Here is an 18,675-nt window from a genome sequence, read left to right as displayed (position 1 = left end):
TTAAGCTGTTCCCAGCTACCCAAGCTGGCATCTGCTCCAGTATTTACACTGAAGCACGTGGAGGGGCCCTTGGTGCTCCAGGGGGATGTTGGCACTGGGATAAAGAACCCAGCAGCATCCCATTGCCATGGAAAGGGGCTCAGCTGAGGGGGATCTGCTGGACATAGACAAGAGCTTGGAGCATACTGCCAGAGCACCTCGACTCCAGCATTTGTCTCTGCTGCATGTTGGGGGGGGATTTATCTCATCCTGGAGAAAGATGGAGAGAAGAGCCAGCTTTGGCAGGCTGACCACAGGTTGGAGTGCAGCTCCAGGGGAATCCAAGCTGAAGGAATGGGGAGAATGGCACTCTAAGAAAATGCCCACACTGCTTCAGCACCTGCTGAAGACCTGTCCTCGTGTGCCATTACCACAAAGAGTTTTGCCCTCTGGTTTTGAGAGCCAAATCCCCATTTCTACCAGAAAGCTGAGCCCCCAGCCACCCCAAACGAAGCCTCCTTGCCCCTCCAGAAGCCGTGCAACATCAGGTTTCCATGTTTTCCTTACCAGAGGGCAGGCACAGCGTGAAGGAATCCCAGCAAGCTGGGCTGGAGCTGGGCTCCTGCACAAAACACCGAGCAACCTGCAGAGCACCAACAGCTCCAGAGCACAGCTGTCAGGCACAAGAACCTCCTGTGCATTCACCCAAAGGAAAACACATCCCAAATACTCTGGAAGTGACAGTGCAGGCTTTGTATGTGCCCAGGAAGAGCCCCCACTGTTATTAACACAGCAAAGGATGCGCTGCTGGAAGGAAGCATCTCCAGCTGCTCAGTCTTACCTAGCATCGCTCTGATGTTCTTTGAGCAGCCTCAGATAGAAGAAAAGAATAAATCCAAATTATTAAAGCCCTTAATCACTTCTTGTCACCAAGCACAGAGGGTAGGGATGAGGATGGGAGCATCAGGAACAGCCACGGAATGCTGCTGTGGGGCTGAGATAGGGCAAAGCTGAGCCATCCCTGGTCACAGACCCTGGCCACCACCTGGCTGCCCACAGCAGGTCTGTGAGTCTCCCAGGCATTCCGTGGTCCCCATCCCACTCCTTCTTCCCTTGTAAGCATCATGGGCCAGCAGTGGCACTCTGAGAGGATCACTGAAGATGGTGAGGTATATTACTATGGTAACAAGGCTGCCACATACCTGAGGCAAGAGCAGGAGGATAAGACCTCCATAAAAAGGTGCAGAGGAACAGGAGGCTTATCCTAGCCCTTGCTACACCACGCTGTCAGCTGGACTGGTGAGTGAGGTGAGATAAAGCTGATGGGGTGGGAGAGCTCTGCTGGGAGCTCAGGAGGGACAGACAGACAGACAGACACAGGGCATCCCAGCACGGCTCCATTAAGTGGGAAAGCAGCAAGCATTAGGCAGGCGGTGTCCCCAAGGTGATCTGATGCAAAGCACCTTAATGCAGCCTGGGTACCACCTCAAAGCTCCAGGAAAGCCCATCTCTTCCCTAATAGATCTGCATCACCCTGACAGCCTGAAGCCTCATTTCTCACCCCTCTCCTGAGCAATTTGCTCCTCCAGAGATGCTCGCACTGCAATCAAGCCACCTGGCAGCCTTCTTTTTGAGGGGCTGAATAGCACAAACTCTTCCCTCGCTTTCTCCTGCTCATCCCTCACTGCAGGAACAGCGTAAAGGAGCTCATCCTGCACCCCCTCCCACTGCCAGGTGTGTAAAAAGTTGGTTTGATTCCCTCTGCCTGGACAGAACTGCTCACGCAGGTGCTCCAGGATTCGCAGAGGGGCATTTTTATCATTTACTCATCAAAGCTCTTCCGATCCCTTAATGAGATGCAATTCAAGGCAGTTTGAAGAAGCAGAACAGCATCGGCGGCTTCTGTAACAATCGACACAAAAGCGCCTTCCAAGTGCCTCTTTTATGTGGCTTTGCCCATCAGCATGGCAGGGAGATAAAGTTCTGTAATTTATTTCTGCTAATACACTCAGCTGGCAATTGATGCCTTTATGAGGGTGACTGTGTCTGTGGGATGTGCTGATGTTTATAGGCTGCTAAATTTGATTTATACGGAACAGCCAGCGCTGCTATTGGTGAAGGCCCAGTGTTTCCAGGAGAGCTAATACGATTTGCATTGATTAGATTAATATCAATTAAGCAGAGCGCAGACGGATGATTTCCAACCTCTCCAGCCCCAGCAGATGAAGGTGCTCTTTGGTTTCGCAGGTGTTGGACTCACAGCAGAAGGGATTTTGTTGCTCTCACTTGGATGGGCATCCCGGGAAGCAGCAAGGAACGCAGCTCTGCTCACGCAGGAGGAATTGCTGATCCCAGAGCAGTGTGATTTAACTGGAAGGGCTTGCAGCAGGGTGCAGGACGAGCTCTGGATGTCTGCTCGCTGGGAGACGTGCGGATGGACTTTGTGGTCACAGCAGCTCTGCTTGCAGCCACAAACCATCCCATCGCAGCGGTGTTCCAGTGCCCTCTTGTGCCCAAACACGAGGGGTCGATGCTGCCGAGTCTCTCCGCTGGTAATTTTGGGAAGAGAGGAGGAGGTTTTGCATTGAGATCCGCACCCCCCAGCGAGTTCTATCCAATGAAGGGAGAAAACCACACAGAAAGGCCGATTTAATCTCATTAAATGCGTCTGTGAAGGCAGGTGATGATGGAGCACCGTAGGGCAGCTCAGTGCCTGGGACGGGGCTGGAGAGGATGCTGAGGGCTTGACCAAGGGACCTTGCCACTGAAGTTCCCATCTCTGTACCTGGGATGCTCAGCATTAAGCAGCACCTTAAGCTGATGCTCTCAGAGCACCTTGGCTGGAAGCACATCCCAGCTCTGTCCTGCCATATCCAGCAGCCTTTGCCCCCCCAACTCATGGGGATGGGAGGGACAGAGGGGGTCCATCCCCAGGCTCCAGGCAGCACGACCCATCCTGAGCCCATCAGAAACCCTTCTTACAGGGATGGAGGCTCTGGATCCAGCTTGAAAGGCTACAACCACAGAGTGACAGGGCAATGAGACAACAAACCCACTCTCATCACAGCTGATGGGGAAACCTTCCCTGCACAGGTAAAGAAGAACTGGTTTCTGGCTGATAACTTACAGCCTCATTGCACACTTGGCTTCTTGCACACACACCAATATGGTGGGAGGTGTGGAGTCTGACCCACTGGAATGGTTTGGATGGATCTCTGTATTTCTGCTCACATTTGTGATGGATTTGTGGCCTGTTCACCACCCAAGCAGAAGAGATCTGTCCAGAGCTTTGTGCAAAGCTTGCTGCTTCCCAAGCAAACATCCCTGCAAGCCAGGAAATGCTGCATCCCCCACCTCCCAACCCTTCCATACAGTAGGAGCTGGGGAACCACTGGCAGGTGAGAAAAGCAATGCAGAGAGAACAAACCAACCTATAGCTGGAAACATGCCTTATCATTTATTCCAGCTCTCCTGAACCCTCCAGCCCTCCTGCATGCACTGCACCGGTCAGATTTGCTGCTCTCTGGATGCTCTTAGAGATTCCTTCAGTCATCTTAGCCTTTCCCTGGCTGCTCAGCAAACACTGTCTCCGCCCCCTGCTGCTTTCCAACCTGTTCCTCCACCTCCCAGCAGCACGACTCATACGCTCACCATCACCCTTCCATCCCCAAAAGCAGGAGTTGGCCAGCAGCACGGATTTGCAATCTATATGTTAATCATTATCCACCTCCAGGGACTGTGCTGACCTCCAGAAAGGGGAGGTTTCATTGACAAACACGCAATGGATGCTCCCAGTTTCCATCCAGAGAGGAAGTTTCCATCATGGTGCAAACAGTGCAATGCTCACCAATGGGGGTCTCACTAATTAGGCATCAGCCTGTGCCACGTGACAGGGAGAAGAGGCTGGGATAATTATCTTTCCTCCAAAAAGGTCCTTTCATCAGTGCGCTCTGCATTCTGACCCTGTGCTAATGATGTGGCACCTGATGGGAGAGTGGAAAGGGGAAAAATCCAAAGAGGAACTCCAGCAAAGCGTCTGTGCTCATCACACGAGGAGCTGGAATGGAGTTGGAGTAATGGGAGCAATGAGTGCAGTGCTGGGAAGCACCAATCTGCGCCCAGTGTGAGCACAGCGTGCGTATGGACACACACACACACACATCTACACACATCCATACATGCAAACATATGCATACGTGCACAAATACGTGCACACAACACAAGGAAATGTGCACACGTGGACACAAACATGTGGGCGTGCACACCCAGCTGCAGGGCTGCAAACACACACTTGCACACCCAAACTGCAAAGCAACAGTCCTGCATGTGCACACATGCAAACACGTGTACACACACTCCAAGACATGTAAACCTATGCAAGCATGTGCACACACATGTACGCATGCACATATGTGTACACACCTACATACATGCACACACAAGTACACATCAAAACACAGATACATACCCCTACACACATGCATACATGCACACATGCAGATACATGTGCACATTTACATACTTATGCACAAACATGCAAACATACACGCTCACACATGTATACATATGTGCATACACATATACAGACAGATGCACACACATGTATGCATACATGTGCACAGATAAACACATGCAAACATGTGAACACACGCATACACATAAGTACGCACATGCACACACAAGTACATACATGTGCAAAGAGGACATACATGCAGAATGTGTACACATGCAGATCCATATACACCTGTATACGCATGAACACACATGTACAAACACATGTGCAAGCACACACACACATAAACATGTGCACTAACAGGCACACACATGTACACACATGCTAACACATGAACACATGTAGCCATGCACATACATGTACACATGTACACGCATATGCATACATGTACACATGCACACATGCAGATGTACTTACAGCCACCCACACACATACAAACACGTGCACACACATGTGCACACACACGTACATGTACTCAGGTACACACATACAAACACACATGTGCACAAACATGTACACACACACACATATGCACACACACCCATACACATGCGCACCGCCTACTGGGGGCGGGGCCAAGTCGATGGGCGGAGCCACGCTAGGGGCGGTGCTACGTTTGGGGGCGGAGCCACGCAGAGGGGCGGGGCCACATGGAGATCGGGCTACGTTAGGGGGCGGGGCCACGCAAAAGGAGGCGGGGCTACGTAGGGGGTGTGGCCACGTACAGGGGCGGGGCTATGTTAGGGGCGGGGCCATATAGAGGGGCGGGGCTACATTTGGAGGAGGAGCCACACAGAGACGGGGCTACGTTAGGGGGCGGGGCCAGGCGGAGGGGCGGGGCTTCGCTTTAGGGCGTGCTTCGGTCAAGGGGGCGTGGCCTCGGGAGGGGGCGTGGCCTGGAGGAGGAGGCGTGGCTTCTCATGCCGCGCTCTGCCTTTGCTCCGTGCGCCGCCGCTTCCGAGTAAACAGCGCGGGCGGGGGCTGCCCCCCCCCCACCCCCCTCCCCACCCCCAGGCCCGGCCCAGCCATGGCCGCCCGCGGCGCGTTCCCGCTCAGCCCTCTGCCTCCTTCCGCCGCCGCTGCTCCTCCACCTCCGGGACCCGGACCCGGTATGATGAGAGGCCCCAGCCCATCTCCGGCTTCCGCGGCCGCCCCGGGTTACCGCCCGATGGGACCTTCGGGAGCTCAGTACCAGGTGAGGGGGGGCGGGGGCTGTGTGCTCTATGGGGGGGTTACTCAGAGCCCTCCGAAGGAGCCGTGGGGGGGTTCAGAAACCCTTTGGACCTGGAGGAAGCGGCGGTGCTTCCGGAGCGCGGGGCCCGAGGGAGGGGGGGGGGGGTGGGAGGAGCGGGGCTCCGTCGTGGGGCGGCGGTTCCCCTCCCCCCCCCACCCAAAATAAAAAAAGTTGTTAACGAAACGCTCCGCCCTATGGCCGTTACAGGGGGGTCCCACCTCCACCTGTGCGCTGCCGGGTCCGGGAGGTGGAGGGGTGCAGGTGGACGTTATGGGAGCGAATGGGGGTGGGGGGAGGCAGGGTGACGCGCTGGGTGCTGGCAAGCCGTGGACTCTGCTCTTTCTGCTGCCTTTTCTGTCGGTTCGGCCCCACGTGCTGGGGGTTTTTTAGGCGCGGGGATGTGCGCAGGTGGAGGAGCCCCGTTCCGCGCTGCGTTCTGAGTTCAAATTGAAGTAATCCATCCCGCTGGGGGAATTTCCAAGTCCGGAGCTTTGCTGTACAAAAGGAGGAAACAAGCCATGAAGCTGCAAAGCCTGGAAGTGAAAGCTGAGATGGCTCAGCGAAGCCAATCCGGCCCTTCGTTGGCTGTAATGTGACTCAGAACCGTATGGAAGCTTCTCCCCAACCTCCTCTGTTGCAAAACCCAGCGGGCATCTCTCTGCTGTGGGTAAACAGGGGCACATATGCTTGCTTTCCGTGCTGGCCAAAATGCTGCACTCGTGGCAGGTGTTGGGAGCGTATGGATGGGGTAGGGTGAGACTGGGAGCATATGGCAGCGTGCTGCAGCGTTTGGGAAATGCACGTCGTGTTGGGCTGCGTGTCTGGCTGGCAGCTTGCTGGTCCTGCAGCAGGGGGGGAGTGGGGTCTGGTTGTAGAATCGGATCATAGAATGGCCTGGGTTGAAAAGGACCATGAGGATCACCTGGTTCCAACCCCCTGCTATGTGCAGGGTCGCCAAACAGCAGACCAGGCTGCCCAGAGCCACATCCAGCCTGGCCCTGAATGCCTCCAAGGATGATCCACGGGGTCTGATCCACAGGGTCTGATCCACGGGGTCTGATCCACAGGGTCTGCCCTTTGTTTTGCAATTTGCAGGCAGTGCAAAGCAGCTCCTCCCCACCAAGTGGTCAGCGCTGCGGTGCCTGCAGGACTTCTCAGGGGGTATCGAGTGAGTCAGGCTCCTTCTGCTGCATTATGTTCACTAGAGAACACAACAGCCCTCATCTATGCCAGTGGGTGCTTAGGGGCTCTTTAATCAGTGGATTATTAAACGTATGCTAATCCTTTGACATCCCTGCTTGTCTGGCTATTCACCAGCATCTCAAGCAGGGAATTGGGAAGGACAACTCCCTGTGGCACTGGGACTGACATTTCCCGAGCAGAAAGGAGAGGATTTTTCAGGAGTGTCCTGGGCTTCATCAAAAGAGGGGTGGCCAGCAGGGACATGGAGGTGATCGTCCCTCTCTGCTCTGCTCTTGTGAGGCCCCATCTGCAGAACTGCGTCCAGGTCTGGAGCCCCCAGCACAAGAAAGACAGGGAGCTGTTGGAGAGGGTGCAGAGGAGCCACAGAGATGATCAGGGGACTGGAGCACCTCGCCTATGAGGACAGGCTGAAGGAGCTGGGCTTGTTCAGCTTGGAGAAAAGAAGGCTGCGGGGTGAATCATTTGCAACCTTTCAGTACCTAAAGGGAGCCTACAAACAGGAGGGGAATCAACTCTTGGAAAGGGTAGATAACAGCAGGATGATGGAAATGGTTTGAAGTTGAGGGAGGGAAGATTGAGGTTGGATGTCAGGGGGAAGTTCTTTGCTATGAGAGTGGTGAGGTGCTGGAACAGCTGCCCAGAGAGGCTGTGGATGCCCCGTCCATCCCTGGAGGTGTTCAAGGCCAGGTTGGATGGGGCCCTGGGCAGCCTGGGCTGGCATTAAATGAGGAGGTTGGTGGCCCTGCATGTGGCAGGGGGTTGGAGATTCATCATCCTTGAGGTCCCTTCCAACCCTGGCCATTCTGTGATCTGTGAGTGTGCTCAGGCGATGGACGATCAGCTGCTTGGCGGTGTGTCCATCCCCATCCCAAGGCTCAGGTTAGCATAAACTCAGCAGGAATTTCTTCTGTTTGTTGTGGGGCAACTGCCAGGCTTGGGAGATTCTTGCCGAGTTCTCGGGTTGATGCAGTGGCAGGGAATGGGTTCTGTGACACAGCGGAGGAGGGATTGTGCAAAATGCTGCTCTGGCCTTGAAGTTAGCCCGTGCTGTCGCTTTGCCGGCGCAGATCAGTGGCAAAAAGCAGAGTTAGTGAAGTGCCATGTTAAAAGCATTTCGTTGGCACTTGCTGACAAGCAGGAATCCCATTTCCGTGGGACGGAAGGGCTGCTGCAATCCAAACAACTGCTAACGAAGTGATTTCGGAGGAAGCGTGGCTGTGCGTGGCCCAGGCAGGACTTGGGGCTTTCTGCCCCTGAAAAGATCTGCTGTATCCCATTAGCAGAGGAGAGCAGGGTGTTTGTTCCGTGGTTGGCTTGGGGACAGCAGCAGGGCTGGAACTGCAGCACACAGCAGGGATTGCATTGCTGTGTGACCCACCCTTCCCAGGGGGAACCGTTTCCAAGGCAGGTTTCATCAGAGGCTGAGCATCCAGCAGATGACACAAAGCAGAGAAATGCTCTCCTCTCAGGGCTGGAGGGAAGCAGGCAGCAGCAGAGCTCAGGGCGCCCTTTGTTTCTCCTGCAGGCTCGTGGAGGTTCTGCTCGGTGAGAGCATCTCCAAAGCTTGCTGCTGGAGGCCTTTGCTCTGTCTTCCTCCACGGGATCCTTGTGGGGACCCTCAGAGCCATTCCCTGCACATCTGAGCAGTGTTCTCCACCAGGCACTGCTCTTCCCATGGGTTCCTCCACGTTGTATTGCTGAGGCTGCCACGTTTTCAAGTGGGAACCCAACACCTTTCTTCCTTGTTCCTGCTTGCATTAACACCTGTGTTCAGGGCGTAAATCCTCTGAGCTCTCTTTTTCTCTGCCTCCTGCAGCCTCCGTTCCTCAGCTTGCTCTTTGTTTTACACCTCCTTCTCCCCAAATCCTGCGCTCTTCATGGACATGAGCACGAGGTGAAAGTCCCAGGCTGTAACTCGTGCATCCCTTCTGTTCTCTCGCCAAGTCCCTGCGGCGTGGAAGCTGCTGAAAAAGCTTCACTAATGTGGCCTTTCCCCCGAGCATCGTGGTGCCGTGGGTCCTGGTGTGAGCACTGCATCCTGCACAGCTTGGAGCCTCTGACCTGGAACATCTGCAGCTGCAGAGCCACACGTGGGCAAGTTTGCCTGGACCCGGATATCTCAGCTGGTGCTTGACGTGTCGCCAGCACGTGTCCTCAGTTCTGCTCGGTTTCGCTGCCTGTTGCTTTGCTGTTCACTCTTTACTGCTTCCTCACCGACAGTTTTTAGCTGAGGCTCCCGCTGCTGAAATACTGAGATGTGGCCCATCTGAGCATCACAGCCTGCCTACATCCAAGAGCTTGCAGCAAATGATGACACCTCACCAGCAGCAGCACCTCCTGCTGATGTCCTCTTTGTCTCTTCTCCTCCCCCAGGGTGGGGATGCTCACAGGGGTTTGAGACCTGGGTTTGTGTTTTGGGGTGTGCTGCAGGGGTCTCACTTCATTCCAAGCAGTGCAGAACTGGGATCCTGTTTGGGCAGGGTTTGCTTTTGCCCACGTCACAATGAGAAGTGCTGTGGGATGATGGCAGGAAAAGCTGCCCCCCCTGGCAACTCCTGCGTGAGGACACACGATGGGCTTCCATCCCCCAAATGTCAGAGTGTGCAAAGAGCAAGCTGAATGGAAATGGGGCGTGCATCAGGGCAGTGGGGGTTTTATGAGCCCTCCTCAAGGCTCTGCTTGGGGAATCAGCAGGGAGCTGCTGGTGCTCGGTGCATTGCAGCCTTCTTGCACGCTGGTGGCCCTGGGGAGCACACACCCTGCTCACACTCCTGGCAGAGGCACAGTGGGAGGGGTGAGCACAGTGCAGAAGGTCCTTTTGTTTGTGCAGCCCCTGGGAAGTTCCCCCCTCGCTGGTGGGCTCTGGGAGAAGAGCTGTCCTCTGGAGACAAGACAGAGGCTGATTTCTGAGTTACTGCTTTTCTTCCAACGCGCTCCGTCCCCTTCTTGCAGATCTGCCCTTCAATGTTATTGCTCCCCCCCTCTTTTTTTTTTTCCTTTCTGCTACCAGCATCTGCTTTCTGGCCTGCCCTTCCTCAAGAGGAGCCCTTTGGCACACAGCGAGGCTCCCGTCATGCGGCTGAGCGTCCATCAAGAAGCCTTCCAGCCCCCGCCTGCCCCGATGGAAGCTGACTCTCAGCAGAGCTCCCCAAATGCGAGAGGCCTGTGCATTGACCTGGGATGAACCTCTGCTCTGCAGCCAGCCCGATTCGTTCTTCCAGCTTTGGCAGGGAGCAGAAACAAGCTGTTTTTTGTCCCATTTCCAAATGGCTCTACTCATTCTCTGCGGGGAGGGCTGGATGCCATCCAGCTCGTTCCTTGGAGCGGAGCTTGCGAGATTTTGCCCTTTGTCCGCCCTGCTGGCAGTGGGAGGAGGAGGAGGAGGAGGCCGTGGGGCAGAGAGGGGAGGATGAAGAGGCATCTGGAAGGGGTAGGACAACAGTGCTGCCCCAGATGAAGGGGAGAGGATGGAGCCCTCCAGCAAATCTGTTAGCCAGGAAGGATGTAAGGAAGGTCACCGTTTGAGCTGCTCTAATAAAATTTCCTGAATTTAAGCCCTCTTTGCATCCTGCTCGTTTGCAGGGCTTCTGAAGGGTGCTGGAGTCTTCACCCTGCTGGGGCTGTAATGCTGCTTAATGGCTTAGCTAGAGATTTACAGCTGTGCTGTTTGCGTGTCCGGAGCCTGCAGCCTTCAGGCGAGGGGGCTGTTGGCCATGCAGTCCTGCTGGGAGCCACAGCAAAGGCTGCTTTGCTTTGCTGAGACACTTTTCCATCTGCTCATTGCAAATCTTGAGGAGAAACTGAGAAAGAAATGCACGTGGAGGATTCCTCCTTCCCTTTTTCCCTGGGGAAACTAAAAAAAGGCTGCGTTCTGAGGGTTTCCATATTTCTTTTTTGCTCATTACAAATGTCACAGCCTCTTTCCCTGCCCGTTTGTTGTCCATTAGCCCTTGCAGGCAGATCAGCACAGTTCCTGGAGCCACGCTGTACCCATGCACAGCCCCGGGCAGTGCCTTGCAGAACCCTGCAGACAAAGCCTGTGCAGTCCTGTTTGCAGGGAGGCATTGCCAAAACGTGGCTGATCAAAGGGAGCAAAACATCTGGGGGCTGTTAGGAAAAGCTTTTGCCTCCTAGCGCAGGCAGGTTGGCCAGCAGCTTCAAAGGCAAGCCAAGCAAAGGTGAAAGCAAGCAGATGGTTGTGCAATGGGCTTCGTGCGTGTGTTTTATGAATTCCTCCTGCAGTCCCCATCCTGCCACCTCCTGGGCTGCTCCTTTTTGGCTTTCCAGCTGTGGAATGCTCCTCCGTACTGGGACTGATGTATTTTGGGGGATTTCCTGCTGGGTTTGGCACTTTGTAGGGATGCCCGTGGCTGTGGGGCAAGAGCTGTTCATATTGTCCAGCAGCCTCAGCTCTTCTGTTGTTTGCATTTACAGGCTTTGGGGCTATTCCAGCAAGGAGGTGAGTGGGTTTTGGCTCCAAGCACCCACTGTGGCTCTGAGCCTGCCTCTAAAAGCTGCTGAAGCCAGGCAAGCAGCTGATGGTGATCTGGTGTGGGATTTGCACTGGAATTAATGCCTGCATGCAGATAAGCTCGTCAGCCTGCAGTGTTGCCTGTGGCTGAGCTCTCCTTGCTGGACTGCTGGCCCCTTTGGGGTAACAAGTTGGCTTTGCTAGCTCCTCTGCCCCAAAGCTCTGTCTCTGTCTGCAGGATGTGGGTCAGAAGGCAGGAGGGGAGCTGCAGGAGTTGTCTTGGCATGTCAAGGAGCCTTTGGAGGGGAAGAAATGCTGTTCTGCTGGCTTGGTGGCTTTCCCAGCCTCACCAGCTCCTTGCCAGGGGGGAGCTGGAGGATCAGAGAATCCGAGAGTGCAGGCAAAGCATGCTGGAGCAAGTAGGGATGAGCGGCAGTGGGGCGTTGGGAGGTTTTGCTGAGCACCCAGGGGCTGTGCGTGGTGCAGACCCAGTGTCAGCTGGTGGTGCTGGTGCTGGCCAAACTGCTCTGCTGCAGGAGATGCAGAGGGACCACGAGAACTGCAGCAGGCTGGGATTCATGCAAAAGTGGTTAAACATCCCACTGGGGGGTTGTAATGCCCTGTGTAGGTGCCTGGAGGGGAGAAGGATGCAGCCAGAGCTGGCGTGCTACATCCACCAGGAATGAAGGCCACCCTCCTGATGTCCTTCCTCTGGTTAGGGGGCCCATGTTTAACACTCCCTCTTCTCTCTCTTCCCTGCCAGCGCCCCGGGATGCCGCCAGGCAGCCGCATGCCCATGGCAGGGCTGCAGGTGGGACCTCCAGGAGCACCACCATATGGAGCAGCATCCCCTCTGCGACCCGGCCTGCCACAGTCCATGATGGACCCCTTCAGGAAGCGCCTGCTGGCTCCCCAGTCCCAGCCACCCATGGCCACCCAGAGGAGAGGGTAAGGGCTGATACAGGAGCACTTTCAGCCAGTCTGGAGCGGAGGGGTTCGCTCTCTGTATCTGGCTGCTTGCCTTCTGGTTGCATTTCTCCACCAAAACCTATAGCATGGCCCAGTTGTTGGCACCATTGCTGGTGGGAAAGCAGCCAGATCTCAGCGCTGGGGTGGTGGGTGAGGCTGGGGTGCTTGGCTTGCAGCTTCCCCACGCTCTGATCTCCCCAGTGGTAACCAAAAAGCTGTATTTTTTAGATTAAGCACCAGCTTGTCAGAGCCTTTCCCCCTTCTCAGGGGCTTTGTGCTGGCCTGGGCAGGCACAGAGGTAGGTGGACACTCAATTCCCAGCCCTGGCAGGAGGCAGGCAGAGCTGCAGAGAGCCTCTGGCAGATTGCAGGGATCCTCCCCAGATCTGTGATCTCAGCATGGCTGTTTACTTGGAATGGTCTCTGTGAGCTGCACAGTTTTGCCAGCAGCTCCTCGTTTGTTTATGATGCTGCTAATCCCTTTGCCCTGTTCTTGTTTCCATGAGAGTTTCTAGATTACTGGAGGCTATTCCTCAAGGTCCCTCAGTCCTAATGGATGTTCTGGTCCCGTTCCCTGCCCTTGCTGCACAGCAGAGCTGATGGCTTTGTGATCCCTTTGCAGGGAGTCACCACTGTCTCTGTGCCAGGGCTGTGCATCCGTTCTGTGCTCCAGAGCAAGCTGGGGATTAAGGACACAAGGCTGAGACGTCCTCGCCCACTGAACGGGGACGTCAGCAGCTGGATAAAGCTGTGGCTGTGTGGGATCAGCTGTGCTGGGGAGCTCAGGGCTGTGCACAGAGCTCTGCTGAGCTGCCCTGCTCCTGACGGGCTGTGGCAGGGCTGGGGTGGGGGCCAGGACCAGCTAAATCCTGGGATGCCTCAGGATGGCAGCAGTAGTGCCATATTTGCTGCCCTGCTGCTTTAGATGCTGCCAAGGAAAAGGAGCTCTCCTGTGCGTGTTGGACTCTGACACAACTGAGTGAAAAATGGGGCAGAGTAAGAGAGCGTTTCCCCACGTATTTCTCTCTATTCTTGGGAGCTGTACAACAAACTGGACCCAGGGACTGGGTTTCTTTCCCTTTGATAGGCTCTAGTGCTCCCAGACCTTCCCATCTAGAGTTGGCTTAGCTTTCTCCCAGGGATACAATTTCTTACCCACTTGCTTCAAAGGCTTCTGCTATTAGATGCTTTTACAGCCTTTCTACATTCCCTTCCTGCAATTCTGAAATGCCTGTCCTGTGGCTGATGGGGACATTTTCACCTTGGATCACACTGTTTGCTGCAGTAGGATCCTGGGACCTGGCTTGGACTGATCCATCCCCATGGCACCACAGCATCCCATGCATGGCCTGGGTTGGGGCCAAAGATCCACCACGCTGTGTCCCCCGAGACAGGCAGGCAAAAGATCTACAGTGTTCTGTGATTGCTGCAGGATCATTTCTTTTACTTTTCCTTGTGCTTCTTGCAGGGTGAAAAGGAGGAAGATGGCTGACAAGGTCCTGCCACAGAGGGTGAGTGTCACTTTGGTGCGTGGAAGGAGTTGGCAATGGAATGATGAAGTCCCCATGGTAGGACAATCTCATTGAACCTCATGGTGCCTGATGAATGTTTCTGCTTCATCCCAAAACGGCCTGGAAAAGTCTTGTGGGTTAGAGAGAGGGATGTGCACAGCTTAAGCAAGCAGGGCTTTAAGCAAACAAGGAGCAGCAGTGGCTTGAGATGCAGACCCCTGGTCATTCTCAAGCTTTTCCCTTGGGGTTCCTCTTGACAATGCAGGCTTATGGTCCCTGCCTGTGACATGGAGCAGGATGCTAGGTACAGTGATTAGCTCCAGTCAGTGCAGCTCTGTGATCCGGGGAGAGTATTGAAATGTGAAACGGTGCTGCTGTGCCAGACTTGTCACTTGGTTACTCCCTGGGATGTCAGCCTGGCACTGCTAAAGATGCTGGGGTTGGAATGGGATGCAGCACCAGCTCAGCATGTGATGGACTGACTGTTACCATTTGACAGATCCGGGAACTTGTCCCAGAATCCCAGGCCTACATGGACCTCCTCGCCTTTGAGCGCAAGCTGGACCAAACCATCGCTCGGAAGAGGATGGAGATTCAGGAGGCCATCAAGAAACCACTGACGGTGTGTGGCTGGGCAGGAGGGCAAGCAGCTGGGCAGGGTGGAGGTAGGAGATGGGTGCTGCCAGCCATTCTCTTGCTCCAAGCATCCCCCCTCTTTGTTTTCCTACTCCACAGCAAAAGCGGAAGCTGAGGATTTACATCTCCAACACTTTCACCCCGGCCAAAGAAGAAGGAGAGGGTGGTGAGCGTGTGGCCTCTTGGGAGCTACGTGTGGAGGGCAAACTGCTGGAGGACGTAAGGATCTGGGCAGGGATCAACATGGCACTGGGAGGAGGGCTGTGCTGCTTTTCTGGTGCTCTGTGCTGAGAGTTTGGCTGGGATGGATGCAGTCTTTCCCTGGGTGCTGGAGGTGGTGTTTTGGGCTGGGCCCCTCCATGGTGTTGGCAGCGTCAGGCCAAGCCTTGCATGCCATGTTTTGCAGCCAAGCAAGCAGAAGAGGAAGTTCTCTTCCTTTTTCAAGAGCCTCGTCATCGAGCTGGACAAAGAGCTGTATGGGCCAGACAACCATCTGGTGGAGGTGAGATGTGCCTGGCTGTGCTGTGGGGCTGCACCCCAGGAGGGATGAGGAGAGCTGTTCAGTGCAATGGGAAGTGGCCCTGCTGCTTACCCTGCGGGTGCTCAGCTCCCCAGCCCAGCACCAGCAAGGCTTGCTGCGTGCTTCAGGGTGGAGAAGCAACTGTATTCAGCAAAGCAGTGCTGAGCTATCCCTGAGGACCACACTGCTGTACTTTCTAGGCTGCAGTTTGCAGCTCAGCAGTGCTGGCTGGCAGCCCGGTGAGGCCAGTCTGGCCCCTCTCACCTGGATGGCTCCCAGCAGCAGGCTGCTTGCTTCCAGGGCAGCCCCAGGGTTGGTTCTTAACTGCCTCATGTTCGTGGCTGGAGCTGGGAGGTGTCAGGCTGCAGCACAGACATGGCTCTGATGGATGGCTTGGGCAGCCCCAGGCTCCTTCAGATTTGTGAATCTGTACTTCTGGCAAATACTGATTCCTGTGGTGGTACTCCCTTGTTGGAGGTAAATTAGGTGGAATAGTTTGAGAGCAGCTGTGGCATCAAACCCCTCTGATGGGTGAAGCAGGACTGTGATCCCACAGTGACTCTGGGAGCTGTTTGAGCAGTTGGAATCAAGCACTCAAACCAATCCACTGCTCCCCTAGTCCACCTAAACTGCCTACAGCTGAGCTGGAGCTCATCAGTGTTGGTGAGACCAAGTTAAACAGTGCCCCTTTACTCTCTCCTAGTGGCACCGTCTGCCCACGACCCAGGAGACTGATGGCTTCCAAGTGAAGCGTCCTGGAGATGTCAATGTGAAGTGCACCCTGCTGCTGATGCTGGATCACCAGGTAGGGTGTCACCATGCCATGCTGCCCTTCAGCACAGCTCAGCTGTCTAGGCTGAAACAAGCCTGGGCTGGGGCAGGGTCTTGCATGAGGGAGGCTGTTGGGTTATGCCCTACAGAACAGGGACAGAAAGCAGTGGAGAGCTCCAGAGCAGCACCAGGGCTGCGTAGGATGCTGTGCCCACTGAGGGGCCACGTTCCAAATCCGCCCTTAATCCTGCAATGTCCCTGCAGCCACCACAATACAAACTGGACCCTCGCCTGGCTCGCCTGCTGGGGGTGCACACCCAGACCCGTGCCAGCATCATGCAGGCGCTCTGGCTCTACATCAAGCACAACAAGCTGCAGGACAGTCACGAGAAGGAGTACATCAACTGCAACCGCTACTTCCGCCAGGTCAGTCCACGCCTCTCCTTCGTGTGCCTCTGGGGTGCCCTTGCCCTGCTGTAATTATGTGGGTCTCTGATGAGAGGAAAGCACCATTTCCATCCTTCAAAATCAAGAAAAGCATTTTTCCTGGCTTGGAGTGGTTGCTGTCCTTCTCCCCGTGTTGTGCATCCATCAGCTTGGCACGCATAAAATGGGGCCGAGTGAAACCTTGCTCCTGCTTAACCCTTTCTGGTGGGTGGGAGGAGCCCCTGACATTGGCAGCTAATGCTCTGCTCTACCCCTGCAGATCTTCAACTGTGTCCGTATGCGCTTCTCTGAGATCCCCATGAAGCTGGCAGGGCTCCTGCAGCACCCAGATCCTATCATCATCAACCACACCATCAGGTAGGGGGTGGAGGAGTGCTGGGCAATACCACTGGGGGTGGGGATGGACTGCCTGGAGCAATGGGTTCCTCTCTGCTGAGGATGTAGGGCAGCAGGTGCTGCAAGATGTCCAGCTCAAAACAGGTCACTGGGAGGGGAAGAATCAGCCCAACACCTTTGGGAGCTCCTCAGGGCAGTTGTTGGGACACTTGTATTGCTTTTGGGGGTGGTTAATCTGCCTCTGAGCCTGAAGAGGTTCCCTTAACACCCTGCCTCCTCCCAGCGTGGACCCCAATGACCAGAAGAAGACTGCCTGCTATGACATTGACGTGGAGGTGGATGACCCCCTGAAAGCTCAGATGAGCAACTTCCTGGCTTCCACCACCAACCAGCAGGAGATCGCCTCACTGGATGCCAAGGTGTGGGGATCCCCCCCTCCAGGGCTCCCCAGTATCTGAGCTGGGGGAGCTTGGTGCCAGCTGTGTCTTGTTTTGGGGGCTTGGCATGAACTCCAGTTCCCACACAGTCACTCAGAACTCTCTCTCACCTTGTGCCATTGCTGCAGATCCATGAGACCATTGAATCCATCAACCAGCTGAAGACGCAGCGCGATTTCATGCTGAGCTTCAGCAACAACCCTCAGGATTTCATCCAGGAGTGGATCAAATCGCAGAGGAGGGACCTCAAGGTAAAACGGGATGGTGGGGCAGGGTGAGAGGCAGGGAGGCCGAGCAGGAGCCAGCCATAGTGCTCACCCTCTTACACTTTGCTTTGCTCAGATTATAACAGATGTGATCGGGAACCCGGAGGAGGAGCGGCGAGCCGAGTTCTACCAACAGCCCTGGGCGCAGGAGGCTGTGGGCAGACACATCTTTGCCAAGGTGGGTTCTGTGCTGTGCTGGCGGGGTGCTCCTCTGGGCTGAGATGGCAGCGGGGAGGCTGAAACCGGGGAGCAGGGAATGCTTGTATTGTACAGAAGGAGCTGGTCCTCTGAGAGGGACAGGGCCTGCCCTAAGCCCTGCCTGACCCCCCTCGCCTCCTCCAGGTCCAGCAGCGTCGGCAGGAACTGGAACAAGTGCTTGGGATCCGCCTCACTTAAGAGGCCAGCAGGGCTCAGGAGCTCCTTCTCCTCCTCCTCTCCCTGCTGCCTGAGCCTGACGGTACTTCTTACTGGAATCAAATACAGCACTTGCACAAACCCTACGTGCCTGGAGGGATTTGGAGCCGCTCGTACCCCTGGGCTCCCCTCAGCCAGGAAGCTCTCGCCACAGGCAGAGCAGCAGAGGGTCCCCTGATTCTCCCTGCCCCTAGTCCTGCTGCATTAACATGTCCTTGCTTTTGCATTGCGCCGTTTGCCTCTGCCTGTAGCAGCAATGAATGCAGCCCTCTGCGAGCACGCTCTGTCCCATCCCCTTCTTGCCCTGCCTCTGGCCAAAGCCCTCCTGGCATTGCTGACTGCCCTGCCAGCCCTCCCCACCACCGTGAGGGCAGGCCCAGCCCTGCCCCTCTTCAACCAAAGTTTGTCATTCCAAATGCCAGCCCTGCTGGTGGCCGATGTTTTGCACTATTTTTGTGAACAGGTTTTATAAAAAAAAAAAAAAAAAAGAAAGAAAAAAGCATTTTGTACAGTGGGTTTGTATTTGATTAATATATTGAGTTCCTCTTACTGCACTCATCACCTCAAACTATGCAGTGATTCATGGTGTTCTCAGTGGGCTCGTTCTGCCCAAACTGTTCTTTTTGTATGTAACTGAGTTTTTAGCGTTGAGTTCTTGACAATCAGTTGATTACTCCACCCCCTGCTGTTGTTTTACACACCTAGTGACTTGTCCTGTGCTTGATACGAGGTATGGGGGGGTAGCTCTGTCCCCAGGAGCCTGCGGGCAGCAGGGCCTCCCCCAGGGCTCTGAGAACTGGAGATGCTTGGGGCAGGGGGCTGGAGTGTGGGGCCACTGCACTGGGGCGGAGGGGACAGTACACCACCCACCAGACCCATTGAAGTGCCTTACCCTGCTGGCCCCATGCCCACATTTTCCTTGTAGGGCAGCCTGGCTTCCTCTGGGGGCGGTCACAGGTGGGGGGGAGG

At 55.3% G+C, this 18,675-nt stretch overlaps 1 protein-coding gene across 1 annotated transcript; it reads left to right on the top strand.

The window, feature by feature from the left end:
* Window positions 1-5,481: 5,481 nt before the first annotated feature.
* On the top strand, window positions 5,482-18,664 carry SMARCD2 (SWI/SNF related BAF chromatin remodeling complex subunit D2). The gene is made up of 13 exons (XM_031600971.2): window positions 5,482-5,687; window positions 12,164-12,348; window positions 13,837-13,879; window positions 14,379-14,501; window positions 14,615-14,734; window positions 14,922-15,017; window positions 15,739-15,840; window positions 16,071-16,232; window positions 16,513-16,610; window positions 16,873-17,008; window positions 17,155-17,277; window positions 17,369-17,470; window positions 17,635-18,664. Exons 1-13 carry the CDS (start codon window positions 5,520-5,522, stop codon window positions 17,686-17,688), a joined length of 1,512 nt encoding a protein of 503 aa, XP_031456831.1. The 5' UTR covers window positions 5,482-5,519; the 3' UTR covers window positions 17,689-18,664.
* The last annotated feature ends 11 nt before the right edge of the window (window positions 18,665-18,675 follow it).

The sequence above is a fragment of the Phasianus colchicus genome, chromosome 26 (assembly GCF_987193195.1).
Source record: "Phasianus colchicus chromosome 26, bPhaCol1.hap1.1, whole genome shotgun sequence".
In the NCBI taxonomy this organism is placed as follows: Eukaryota; Metazoa; Chordata; class Aves; order Galliformes; family Phasianidae; genus Phasianus; species Phasianus colchicus.
This window is presented reverse-complemented; position numbering and strand designations above follow the sequence as displayed.